Source organism: Podarcis liolepis (genome assembly GCF_965112155.1).
Source record: "Podarcis liolepis genome assembly, chromosome: 1".
Taxonomy (NCBI): domain Eukaryota; kingdom Metazoa; phylum Chordata; class Lepidosauria; order Squamata; family Lacertidae; genus Podarcis; species Podarcis liolepis.
The window spans coordinates 110,336,764-110,350,787 of NC_139554.1; the positions used below are offsets into that span (position 1 = coordinate 110,336,764).

Consider the following 14,024-nt stretch of genomic DNA (forward strand, 5'->3'; position numbering starts at 1 on the left):
TTAGAGGTCCAGAAGCTACCTGTTATCCTTGGCAGAATGGGAAAAGTAGCCAATAGGAAAAAGTATGAGCGCTCAAAGAGGGGTCATTCTTTATGCTCATTAAATCCATCCCTCCCCACCCCCCATGTCTTTCGGACAAGTTTTTTGAGCCACCAGTTCACAGGCATGTTGACAACAACAGACTTAAACACTAACTTTTAAAGCAATTGCTCTAAATGCTGATCTCTGAAGTTTGATCTTCCAGACTTGCTAACTAACTTTTACACTATCGCCAGGTCATGAAACACGTGCTTGTGTTCCCGTTTGATGTTTGTCTATGCAGGGCAAATCTTAGTAAGTCAACTAATCTGTAACTACGTACTCCAAACTGATTAGAAGAAGCAAACAGAGACTGTTTGTACCCTTGTCAACTATGAAAATCCTTTAATAAAAACTAAGTTGAGCAGAAGCAATTCCCAAACCAGCTGGATTCTAGTCTTCAAGTTTGCCCCCTTAAAAGGGGGGGGGGATCTGCCTTGGAACTAAACATTATAGGTAGAGGAAACCTTGGACTCAGCTACTTTAGTCAAGAAACAGCGTTCTAAATGCATTATAAATATGCAGCACCAGATTGAGCCAGAGAAGGGGGTGGGTGGGGAATTCTAAGCAATTTTCCATAGCTTTTTTTTCTTTTGTTATAAAGATTTAATTTCTGACTTATTTATAGCATTTCCGCCCTGTGTGTAGATCCATCCCTTGTGTCTGTAGCAAGTAGATGGATCAGGACACAAGTTCTGGCCCCATTGTTAGAGGCAGTATGCTCAGGATGCCCGTGGTTGTGAACCACAAGTAGTTATCTATCGCACTCAAATCCTGTGGGTGTCCTTCCCAATAGGCATCTATGAAAACAGAATGCTGGGTTAGTTGAGGTGTTTAGACTTGATATCCCGCCTTTCACTCCCCTTAAGGAGTCTCAAAGCAGCTAGCAATCTCCTTTTCCTTCCTCCCCCACAACAAACACTCTGTGAGGTGAGTGAGGCTGAGAGACTTCGGAGAAGTGTGACTGGCCCAAGGTCACCCAGCAGCTGCATGTGGAGGAGCGAAGACACGAACCCGGTTCCCCAGATTACGAGTCCACCGCTCTTAACCACTACACCACACTGGCTCTCAGTTGGCAGAGGGAGCGTGTTCCATTTTGCTACCTAAGGTGAAACAGGAAGGTGCCACCCACTACCCCTCCACCAAATCCTCGCTTGCCAGGGCTGCTCAGTGTGTGGTTTCCTGGTTCTGTCAAGATCTCACAAGAGAGCTATAAGATCCCAGAAACCACAGCTGCTTATTGCTTCTGCAGTGGCAATGATGGCGGCGGGGCACCCCTGCCTCAGGTGTTCTGCAGATGGCCAATGTGCTTCATTTTTCTAGGAAATGGGATTAGCTGACTCCCAAAAGGAGATGCTTTGTTCACAATAAAACAGAGCAGTGGAATAAATTATGGCTGTCTTCGCATTAACTTTCAACCAATACTGCTGCCCAAAGTCATTCAACGCTGAGTTTAAGTGACTATAAAATGCACGGTGCAAAAAGGGAGCAATATATGCATTTGCTTTCTAAAAGCATATAATGCCTTCATGGGAGTCTGTCAGCATGCCTGTTTTGTTGCTTTGATAAAACCATGCAAAGGGGTTGTTCAAAGCCTTTGTGGCTTTAGTGCCGGTGAATTTAATTCACCACCAGCACTGGCTATTGTGTCTGTGAGTTTACTGTCTAATAATAAAATGCCTCCATACTTCAGTCAGGTAGGAAAGGGATAAAGTATTTTTTGGAATATTGTAAATGTATAAAAGCAGACCCTTATTATATTGCTCACTTCTTTATAGAATCATAGAATTGTAGAGTTGGAAGGGAGCATGAGGGCTATCTAGCCCAACCCCTGGCAATACAGGAAGCTTTCACCTAATGTAAAACTCGAACCCAGGGCCCTGAGATTAAGAGTTTCATGCTCTAATGACTGAGCTATTTATGATTACTAGGATGCCATGGAATGGGACAATTTATCAAGGGGAAGAGGGCATATAATTATTCTTCTCTTTTCAGATTTAAGGTTGCAGTCCAATGCACTGTTTTATGGGGAGATGTCTCCGTGAACTCAGGGGAATTTGCCAAACAAACAAGACTCAGAGTCTTCTACTTGCTCGCTTGAAAGTAGCCATTGGTGTGAGGTGGAGGGATGCTCCAAGCTTAATCAAATTAACAGTACTGAGGTATGGGGGGAGAGAGGTACCTGAATTATGCCTGTCTCCCCCTCTCCACTCCCAGCAGGGCCAGTTGCAGGATGTGTGTGTGTGTGTGTGTGTGTGTGTGTGTGTGTGTGTGATTTCAATCGAGAAATGTATGGAAGACAAGGCTGGACACCCCCCCCCCCCAGTGCTGCTGCTCAAATAACTGCTTTAAAGGAGAAAGAAAAATGAAACCCTTTGGAGATCTGAAATATCTCCTTTATCACCATAGTGCCTACATATATGAAAATATGTCCGCCTCCTAGAATGCATGAAACTGGCTCTTAATGCAAGACCCCAAACTCATCTCCAGAGTACTGGTGTTTATGGGTCTGTTGAGGAAACAGTCGTGTCTTTTTTTGCAACTGACTCAACCCACAAGTTTCAATCATACATTCTCCAACAGTTTACAAAACTGTTGGTGGGCCTGTCATTGTAACAGAAGACCCTCCTTCCCAAGATAGACCTCTCCCCACCACCACCACCAATGAATTCCAGAGCACCCCCAGAAGCCTATGAACCTCAAGATTCTGGAATGCAGCTGCCCGGTCCTTGGGGGTCTGCTGGGAGAGCCAATTGTCAACAGTCCCCTTCCCCAACCTGGTGTTCTGCATGGGAATTGGGCAAATGACCATGAATGTTCAAAAACTACTAAAAGCAGCAAGCCAAAATGTTGGAAATGAAGTAATAAGGACTGCTTGGCACACTGTTGGCACGCAGTTGTCCTGCATAATACAAGGGTAGTGAAAAACCATATTCAATACAAGGAGGAAATTGGTCATGACCTACTCCAAGAATCTGACTGAAAAGCAAGGCATAGAGTGGGTTGACTGCCCCGTTGAAGCCTGCTCCAAGGGATCCAATCAGCATGTAGGGCCATTCAGGAGCATTGTATTTCAGAATTCTGGTAACGTTAGCAGGCTTCACTTCTTCCACTTTTACAGCCGTTTGCTCCTAAAAAGAGAAAAGGGGCAAATATGTTGATATTCTTCTTTCCGTGCTGCCCAGTAGAAACTTCGAGGAAGGGTTATACAGCGAGCTTTTCAAGAGGACCAGAGAAAGGAAACAAAATGGATGTTTTTGTCAAATAATGACCTTCTTAAATGGACTGTCATCTTCTTCATACTGCCCGGTGCTATAGATATGCTCCGAATGGTTCTGGGCAACTGACATTGGGTGGTCCGGTACTATATTTGACAACTGAGATCTGGAACGCTGTCGAAGGGAAGCTCTATGAAAGAATAAAGAGAAAAGGTGAAGTCTTAGGAACAGCAGTTTAAGGAGTTTGCATCTAGCGTTATTACTTATCACGATCATAGTTTACGGAAATACTTACTATACCTATATCCTGAGATTTATGGCACAAAGCTTGACATGTTTGCTGAGAAGTAAGTCTCACTGAGTTCAAAGGGGAAACTTCCAAATAAGGACTCCCCCAGACAACCTATTCACAGTATTAAGCCTTCATCCCGATTTGTTTGCACAAAACTTAAAAATCAATCAATCAATCAATCAATCAATCAATCAATCAATTATTATTAATTAACAAGCCTTCTGCTCCTGTCCCTTTGCCAGTTCAAAGAATACCCATTCTCAATGGTGGGCTGATTCTCATTAAAAAAATAAAACTGCCAGGTCAAACTCCAAAAGAAACTGGTTGCTGCCTGTCATATTGGGAGCCTGTCGATAGGGAGCCGCCCAGAGTGGCTGGGAAAACTCAGCCAGATGGGCGGGGTATAAATAATAAATTATTATTATTATTATTATCATCATCATCATTATCATCATCATCATATGTCTAGGGGTGCTACATCCTTTTTCCTCACCTGAAGCAAAACAGGAACGTGCTGTTACAAGGCTGCATTGTGTTGTGTTTTGTCCCCCACTGAAAGGCTTACCTCAAGCTGTCCCGATAACTTCCCCTGACGAAAGACTGCGTTTTCTCAAGATTTGGTTCGGCTGCTGTAAAACAAAGCCAAAGAAGCCCATCAGAAAGTGAGATCATCCATTCCATTCTTATATTTTGGTATGTGTTTACAGTGTATGAAGCAAACCCGTTACAAGGCTGAAAGTTTTTGCTTCATGGTGGTTTGCTAAATATTCTACCTGAAGCACAGCAATTCTCTTTAGTTCAAAAAAGCGTGAGCTTAACTTAAAGTACACTTCTTTGGCAGAGCAGCTTTTTAAGGGTCCTGGATGTGCTCCTTTAGCAGCCCATCAGTTGTCCACACATGGTCCTGTGACCCCATGTTGAGCTGTATGGCAATCACTGGATTTGCAAAAGGAAGCTATGAAGAACAATGCTCTTTGCATGTACAAAGAACAGACCACTAGCACATGAAAGGTCTTGAGCAGCTGCCAAACTAAGAATAGAAGCGAGCAGACATAGGAGCCAACTCCTAGGGGTCAATGTCCCTTTGCCCCCCCAAACTATTTGAAGCCCCCCCAAGTTGAGACAGGCATTGCCAGTCAAATGGCGTGCATACATTGTGTCTTGCGATCTATTATGTGGGATGGGGCTTACCTGCCCTCCCCCCAATATTTTATTCGAGTTGGCACACCTGCGAGCAGAAAAGCTACATGTTTTTGTTGGGGTGTACCACTTCAAGTGGGATGGGGGTGGCGCTGTGGGTTAAACCACAGAGCCTAGGGCTTGCCGTTCAGAAGGTCAGTGGTTCGGATCCCTGCGACGGGCTGAGCTCCCGTTGCTTGGTCCCAGCTCCTGCCAACCTAGCAGTTCGAAAGCATGTCAAAGTGCAAGTAGATAAATAGGTACCGCTCTGGCGGGAAGGTAAACAGTGTTTCTGTAGGACTGATTTTTCATGGGACCATAGGGAAATAGTTGTGTTAGTACAGAAAAGGAAATTAATTCCTTGAGTTAGTAAACCTTGACCTCGTTTTCAGAAACGCAGAATAAGGTACTTGCTTTGCACCGACGTGTCAGTGAGTGCCTTGTCCCCTTGGCTTTGCAAAGTTACCAGTGTGAAATAAACCCCTTTCCGTTCCATCAGCTCCTCGTGCTTCCCCCTTTCCACTGCTCTTCCATGCTCAAAGCCAATTATGACATCAGCAGTTCTGATTGAGGACAAGCGGTGAGCAATGGAGATGGCCGTGTGCCCAACGCGAGCCTAAAGCAATGGGGGGAAAATATCGGTGAAGCAAACAGATGAGTAAAACAGGTAGGCTTTGGTCTCTTTGCTTTTGTGTGTGTGGTCAGTCACGGAGCATGGAATGAAGCCTAACTGGTGTAAGGACATACAAAGAGCTCTATTGGATCAGACTAATGGCCCATCAAGGCCACTCACCGTTGCAAACCAGGTGCCTATGAGATGCTTGCAAGAGGGGCATGAATGCTGGTACACAGAAATCTGTACGTTCTGTGTGTGCCAGTCAAGCTGTCTTACACCAGCACTGATATTTATATTCATTGCCAAGCAAATGTTTGAAGAGCAGCATGCCTACCTCCCATCTCCAGCATTGCCTGCTATTTACTGAACAATTCCCCCTGCTTTTTTAACTTTGTGCTTGTGCGCTTCCTGGCTGTGCAGTTCTGGTATTGGAACACTCATCTACTCCCATATAAATGAGTACGAAAGGTTGGAAGCTTAAAAGCTGTGGGTTTCATTTAACTAAGACATACTCAGAGCAGACTCACTGAGATCAAAGGACTTCAGTCAGTCGTGCCCATGGATTTCAATGGGTCCATTCAGTCCCGGAAACCCTACCTCTTCCATGTTATTCCCCAACATGACTCTTCCCAACAGCTCTTTGAGAGCTGTGTTGGGAAAGTCTTTGGGGGTAAACTCTTCCCCACCACAGGTTGAGCTTCTGATCTGCCACTGCTCCCTTCCCACGTTTCCACTGTTAACAAGCCTAACAATTCTGGAAACTGCATGCATGTTTGTTGGTTAATGGGAGGGTGTGAGGTTCTACGCTGTAGAACCTCGCATCCACTCTACTGATTTTCTTATGGAAACATGCAGCAAGTTCCAGAGCGCACATAGCGGGGCCCCAGCCTTGCTCCTAAAGGCTTCTCCGTTCATTTCAAGAACACCCAGAGAACACCAATTGTGCATTGGAGCAAATGCAAAGCTCTGAATAGGACTGTCGTTGTTGTTGTTGCTAACTGGATTTTAGCCTGCCCTTCCTCTTTCTCTTCCCCACTCTGATCTCATCCTCACAAGAGAGATTGTGACTGCCTGAATGTGGGGGTTGAATATCGGATTCCCACTCCTACTCTGGCACTATAATGATTATGTCACATTAGGTCTCCTAACCACACCTCACCATAATTTTGTATCTTGTAAACTTATTATAAAAAGAAAGTTGTGGAGGGGAGAAGAGACTAATCTCTACCATTAAGGAGATTATACTTAAAAGGGTGTGTGTGTTTTTAAAAGTTTCCTACCCCACCCCCATGATATTGAATTTATTATTATTATTATTATTATTATTATTATTATTATTATTATTAGTATTATTCCCTGCCCATCTGCCCATTCATTAAATATGCCAAACCTTATGAAGGGCCTCTTGCACTGTAGCTTCGCTTTTGTTGTCCAGTGCTGATGTAGCCATGTCCAGTAGAAGGATTTTGGGGTTTCGAACCAAAGCACGAGCAATAGCAATCCGCTGCTTCTGGCCTCCACTCATCTGACCACCACCTTCTCCAACTAGGGTGTCAAATTTCTAAAACGGTGGGATGGGAATATGAAACCAGTGACAAAGGTCTTTACCTCGATCCTATTCAATAGTGAGAGCTGCACCCATCCTCTGTCTGTGCTCCCAGTGCCGGTGTGAGCTCATGTGTCTCTCTAGTCTAGCAGGAAACCCCCATGTGATCCCGAAGCAGGTATCATTCACACAATTCTTTGTTAAGGAAATAAAACAAGCTTCTATTCCTCTCTGCATGAAACAGAACCATGAAAAGAAGTCTGATCCACCTAACCGGGTGCTATCTATCTTTCTTGAGTGTCCTGGGTCTCAGACAATAAATTTCAGCTGGCTTTCTAGCTAAGGTCTTTTTGGTGGAGCTTACACAATCAAAGCATGTGCTCTGCCATGGAGATATGGCTAGGTCCCCTCGAAATTATCAAAATAAGTTTGAGAATGACATGTGTTGTACACCCTGACCCACCCAAAAAATATCAAGGCACCTGAAGAAGCAAGTCTCTTATATGTATCTTTGAAGAGAAGAACACCTGGCCATAATGGCCAACTAGGTACCTATGGAAGCCCACAACCTGCATGCAACAGCAGTCCTCCATCCCCCAACTTGTGTTTCCCAGCAACTTTGACAGTGAAGGTAGAACACAGCCATTGAAAGTCCTTATCCTCCTTCTACTAGCAGTCAACTTACTGAGAACAACCATGTGCATTTAAACATCACTTTATGGCCTCTTCATTACCCAGGAAAAGGAAAAGGAAATACCAATAATGGTCTTAATCCAACAGGGGATTGTCAGCTGAGAAGCAATTTACCCAAGAAACTCCTAGTAGGTGCATGAGTGACTCAGGCACACACCTTGGAATTGCAGCCAATAAACATTGGCATCACCAAAAAAAATCTACTTTCTCTCTCTCTCCTTCGAAGGAAGGAACCACAAATAAACTTCAAAAGATAGTGGCCACTGTAGAAGACGGCAAGTGTCCATATTGTCTTGAACACTGCGGATAGACCTACACAGTAATGGTCCACCACCAGCCATGTATAAGAACCCACCAAGGTGTGATAAACGTTCTGTTCTCAATGCCTGCCTGAGGCTGCAAAAACAGACAAACACTTCTGGAAGACCACAATGCGTGGCTGGTGAGGTGTGCATGACTTTGTAGGTCACAAGCTAGATAGGCATGCAGTCACATCAGGATTTTGAATATTGTAAACTGAAGCTTGCCTTACCCCAGGCATATCCATGATAAAGTCGTAGGCATTGGCTTGTTTGGTTGCTCTGATGATGTCTTCCATAGTGGCATCTTCCCGACCATAGCGAATGTTCTCTGCAATGGTGGTAGCAAACAGGACTGGTTCCTGCTCAACTATGCCAATCAAAGAACGCAGCCACTGAATATTAAGCGAACGAATATCATGTCCATCTAGAGTAATCTACATAACAACAACAAGTTGTTTGCAGGATAAATAGTCATAATACACTTGTTCAGTCACTCAGTATTTGATATTGGAATAGACTCTACACTAGGAATAGATGAATCTGTCAATTTTGGTTTCTCCCAGTTTTCATATTTCCACACTACTACGTGATTTTTTTTAACAAAAAAAGTTCCCATGAAAGTTCTTTAGCATGAATATTGCTTAATGCACACATTTCTGAAATGCAATTTCCCTAATACAATGCAGTTTTATATGCTATATTTACTAATCAATGCCTTTAAGCACTTTGTACCCTACTCTATGAGGGTGGCAGGTGGCGCTGTAGCCAAACCACTGAGCCTCTTGGGCTTGCCAATTGGAAGGTCGGCAGTTCGAATCCACACGATAGAGTGAGCTCCCAGCTCCTGCCAACCTACCAGTTTGAAAGTATGCCAGTGTAAGTAGATAAATAGGTTCTGCTGTGGCGGGAAGGTAAGTAGTGTTTCCATGTGCTCTGGCTTCTATCACAGTGTTCCGTTGCACCAGAAGTGGCTTAGTCATGCTGGCTACATGACCCGGAAAGCTTTCTGTGGACAAACGCCAGCTCCCTCAGCCTGAAAGCGAGATGAGCACCGCAACCCCATAGTTGCCTTTGACTGGACTTAACCATACAGGGGTCCTTTACCTTTTTACCTTACCCTATTCTATGTACATGCTACTTTGCTGGAGAACTGCACTGCAAAATTCAGAAAACTGTGAATTTTGAAGGCTGGGATTTCACTTCATATATTGATTCAGAAAGCGCAAATTAAGTATGTTCACCTTTAAATGCAAACTGAATCTAATTTCCCTCCTTACCCTGCTCTATACCAGGGGTCAGCAACCTTTTCAGCCGTGGGTGGGCCATGTGGTGGGCCAGACTATCTATCTATCTATCTATCTATCTATCTATCTATCTATCTATCTATCTATCATCTATCTATCTATCTGGGGGATGAACAAATTCCTATGCCCCACAAATAACCCAGAGATGCATTTTAAATAAAAGCACACATTCTACTCATGTAAAAACACCAGGCAGGCCCCATAAATAACCCAGAGATGCATTTTAAATAAAAGCACACATTCTACTCCTGTAAAAACACCAGGCAGGCCCCATAAATAACCCAGAGATGCATTTTAAATAAAAGCACACATTCTACTCATGTAAAAACACACTGATTCCTGGACCGTCCACGGGCCAGGTTGAGAAGGCGATTGGGCTGCATCCTGCCCACGGGACTTAGGTTGCCTACCCCTGCTCTATACCCACAGTGGGAATGAATCACGTCCCAGGATTCTTTAAATGAAAATGGAAGTTATGTAGTCGTTTTACAGGATTTTTAATTAAAAAGGGTGGGGGGAGGGATGAAAATGAAAGTGACCACTTTCTTACAAAGAAGTTAGGTAAAGCTCTCACCATGCCTTCACTAGGGTCATAAAATCGCTGGATGAGCTGTATTGTGGTGCTCTTTCCAGCTCCACTGGGTCCAACAAAAGCTGTTGTTTCCCCTGCCTTGATAACCATGTTGAGTTTTTCTAAAATCTGGAAATAAAAATGAAAAAGATCACATGTTTAAAAAGTGTTTTCCCTGATGTTCAAAGCAGTACCTGGAAGCAGCTATAATGGTTAACCAGAAAAGTGAAGCTCTTACCTTTACGTCAGGCCTGGATGGGTAGTAGAAAGTCACATTATGGAATTCAATTTCACCACGGACTTTATCCAGCTTATAGCCATCTTCTGACATACAGTCAATAACAGGTTTCTGGGGCAGAGTTAATCGGTTATATTACTTCCCTTGTAGAAAAGCTGCTTTCTCTCTCTTTTTTGCACTGGGTAGAATCCAAACATAAGGAAGACCCTTGTAAGAGGGTCTTAAGGAGTTGCTCCAGCTCCTGGCCAGAGTCTGGGGTTGGCTGGGGATGGAGCCACCCATTTCAGATTACCAATGGGATGCCTGCCACTTGGGTAGCCCCCACACTGCCTCCCTAGATGCCAGTCAACTCCCATGGCACTCCCCAATAGGCGAATTGGGATGGTGAAGTCTAAGGATGTTAACAGAACCTGGCCCTTTGCCATGCCAACTCTGCTCATTTTGCTGCAATCTGTAAAGTTTTGGCCTGTTTTCATCCACCCCCAGTTCTGTGCTGTCCACCTTTCACCTGGTCTTTGAGTCAAGGGGCACAATGTGCCTGCTATGCAAAGAGACCACATGCCCAGACCATGCTTGGGGAATAACTTTGGCTTTCCTGGGAGTCAACCCCATTGAACTCAGGCTTGCATCTGAGTAGCCATCCACAGGATTGCACTGCTAAAGATATTCTTCAAAAAGTGCAAGGCATTATACACATTTTCCTACGACCCACTCGTCTCGTTCTCTAATCATGCGCATCAAAGCTGTTAAGTAAGCATTATTTTCTGCTATGCGAGAGCTAAAAGCAGAAGAGCACAGCTGGCTGCTACGGATGTAGCTTTTTGCCCCCAATGGGATTATAAAGGGTTATATTTGCTGGCTATTCCATTCTTTCCATTCCCTGAAGCTTTGGTAACACTATATGTATTAATGCCCTTATCTGAGCCTTTGGCTTCACTTCATTCCTTATAAATCAAGGGAGACCATAGCGGCTTAATTCCTGAAACCACTTTGCGGAGCTGAGTGTCTTGGCGATCAGGCCGCTTATAGAGTTGACTCCTAATAGATAAATATTGGAGCTTGCTGATACTTTGAATATTCATAAGCAATCATTTAGAACTGCCACTTGGACGAATGCGCTCTTTGTCAAATGCACAGGCATGGTGCTGGTTTGCTTTAATCTGCAATCAATTTTTCCCTTAATCACCATAATATTTCTCATCTGTGCTGTTGGCAGAAGCCCTTAAGCTGATGCAAGGCTCATTTATTTCACCCTCCAACACAGCTAGTGGTGCTGAACCAGTTGAGCTACTCACTTTATCTATCGTCTCAAAGATATTTGTTGCAGCTCCTCGGCCAGTGGCGAAGGCTTCCAGGCAAGGAGAAGCTTGGCCAAGACTTAAGGCAGCTACCAGAACTCCAAAAAAAACCTGAAAAGAAAGAAAAGGGGTAGGGGAAAACAATTATGTTTTCTGGGTGGCTTTAAAAATTGCATTGGAGCAGAAATTAAATTATAATTAGAAGGAATCATTCTGGAAGGCAGAAAAATGTTTTCGCCCTGTGTGATATATTAAGGAGGGTACAAAAAAGATATTTATAGATCTGAAGGCAGGAATGCAATTTAAAATGGCATTATTGTTTTCTTTTCTCAACTAAGGGAAACATTTCAAATTTTCAGATGAGTAGAGGGAGGTTCCAAAGAAGGTTAAAGGATGCTCTGAAATATATCTTATATGCTAATAGTGAATTCGTTGTCTGAGCGGCAATCCTTGAGTAGTCAAAATGACACCATTTGTGTATAGGAGGAAGGTCTCAGCCAGCTGGAGGGGGAGAGGAGGAAATGGCCCCAAGGGACACCCCCCCCAAATATCAGCCCAGTGAATATGCTTGGTAAGTATAGACTGGCTGTAAGGAGGTGTGACAGAAAAATGTGTGGGATGGCAAAAGAAGAGGAGAATTCTGCACAAAGGCTAGCTGGAACCCTGAACAGAATACCTCCTACTAGGTACGCTGCAGCTTTACACTACAGGTCCCACCTGTTAAGGTTACACTGAAAAGCTTACAAATCACCCACTTTGTTTTTCAAAGCAATGAGGTGGCTGGAAGTGCAAGTGCTTTGAGGGGGGAAACGGGGGAAACCACTGAAAGCCTTACCTGTATAAGTGTGCCAGGTGAGTATTCCTCATCTTCAAGAACAAGTTTTGAGCCGTACCAAAATGCTAGCGCATAACTCAGGAAAATGATGCACCAGATGAAACCGGTGAAAAACCCCATTATTATTCCCTTTCTAATTCCCCAGTTTTGGGCAAACACTAGGTTTTTGTCATATCTGCGGAAAGAACAAAAGGAAAATTTAAGAAGTGCATTTGAGAAAAATAAAACACAGCAAAGGGGCTAAATAAGGGCCATGTTTGGGGTTGAAGGAGTTACAAAAGAGGCATGCTTGCATGGTGCAGGTGTAATGCCTGTAGCTCAGTGGCAGAGTGCACACTTTGCATGTGCAAGGTGCTCAGTTCGGTCCCCAACCTCTCCAGGTCAGACTGGGAGAGACTCACACGTGAAACCCCAGACATCTGCTGCCATTCAGTGTAGGCAATGCTGAACAATTTGGACCAATGGTCTGATTCAAAATAAGGGGTGGGTAGTGCAAGGGGGAGGAGTCTATCTTCTACTTTTTTGGATGAAGGGTGCTGGACCCCTTCCCCTTCCTGCACCTTATTTCCTCCCCATATCATATTGAAATACAGGCATTCTCCCCACCTACGCATGATTGACTGGCGTGTCACTGCATATATGTGCAGTGCTGGGAAATGATAGATAGATAGATAGATAGATAGATAGATAGATAGATAGATAGATATGATACGTTCATCCCTAGAAATAGTGGTAGCGAGCTGGAGAGTCCCTGTGGCTTGCAAGAAGACCCTTTCCAGAGCCCGAAGAGAACGTCAGTGAGGGCGGAGGAAGCCCCAAAGAGACCCAAGGCACAGCGGGGCTTTGTTTAGGCTGCTCAGCTTCCCCACCTAACAGCTGATGTGCAGGGTAGCGCAGCAGCAGCAGCAGCAGCCACTTTTTAGCACGTCCTCCAGCTGATCCCAGAGCTTCAACTCTAGTTGGAGATAGAGTTGTGTGGAGAGAGAAAGAGAGAGAGAGAGAAGCAGAGAGAGAGCTGGGGAGCAGGGGGGATACAGAGGTTTAGAGGCTTTTTAGAGGATGCTCCCCACTTACGCAATTTTCGCTTATGTGTGCAGGGGCCTGGAACATAACCCCCATGTAAGTGAGGGGGGGTGCCTGTACTAGAAAGTTTGGGGGAAAGTGTACTGTATGGGATGATAGACAGGGTGGATCTAAGCTACAGCAAAGGAGAGGATTCATCTTCCTGCACATATTATGCTCTTAAAAATCATAGGCTTTGCTGCTTTTAAATTTCTTCGGGTCTGTGAGTCAGTCATGATACACGAACCAACCTTGCAACTTCTTTTCTTTCCCCTCCAAAAGCAGCCACTGTTCTGATGGATGAGAGCACTTCATCGGCCACAGCGCCAGCTTTTGCATAAGCTTTTAATTCTCGACCTGTCAGCTTTGCCACAGCCTAAACCAATCAGTAAGAAGATTCATTTAGGCAGTGAAGGTTTTTCTCCTTTGGATTTTACAAGCTCCTTGCTGTCACACTGGGTTATCTACATTTACAAAGGACACATTTATGTAGCAAATTCATTCTTTTTTTTCTTTTCTTTTTCGCTCACTTCACCTACCCATAGTCATGTGCTAAATAGCTTATGTGATAGATCAGGTTGGCTTATCTAGTGCATTATATAGGTGCATTTTAGGCAACATCACCATATTCCACTGTGCTCTAGAATCAGCTATATAAAATATTGATGTTGCATATGCCATCATACAACCGTTACGCAGCACACCTAATATTTCTATTACAAAGATTTTGTCAGCCTTCCAGCTTCACAGAGGATTTCTCTGTGAACGTTTAGACAAGGTTGACAGGGAATT

The 14,024-nt window shown here is 44.1% G+C and overlaps 1 protein-coding gene across 3 annotated transcripts in view; it reads right to left on the reverse strand.

The window, feature by feature from the left end:
• Positions 1-14,024, reverse strand: part of ABCB11 (ATP binding cassette subfamily B member 11) — a 44,382-nt gene that overhangs the window by 14,849 nt on the left and 15,509 nt on the right. For all 3 annotated transcript variants that reach the window (XM_083495869.1, XM_083495870.1, XM_083495871.1), the window contains 11 exons: positions 13,484-13,608; positions 12,171-12,345; positions 11,333-11,446; positions 10,038-10,148; positions 9,803-9,928; positions 8,155-8,358; positions 6,774-6,944; positions 5,182-5,383; positions 4,154-4,217; positions 3,351-3,486; positions 3,045-3,209 (listed from right to left, as the gene is read on the reverse strand). In XM_083495869.1, coding sequence (XP_083351995.1) covers positions 3,045-3,209; positions 3,351-3,486; positions 4,154-4,217; positions 5,182-5,383; positions 6,774-6,944; positions 8,155-8,358; positions 9,803-9,928; positions 10,038-10,148; positions 11,333-11,446; positions 12,171-12,345; positions 13,484-13,608 — 1,593 coding nt within the window. The remainder of the gene's footprint in view (positions 1-3,044; positions 3,210-3,350; positions 3,487-4,153; positions 4,218-5,181; positions 5,384-6,773; positions 6,945-8,154; positions 8,359-9,802; positions 9,929-10,037; positions 10,149-11,332; positions 11,447-12,170; positions 12,346-13,483; positions 13,609-14,024) is intronic.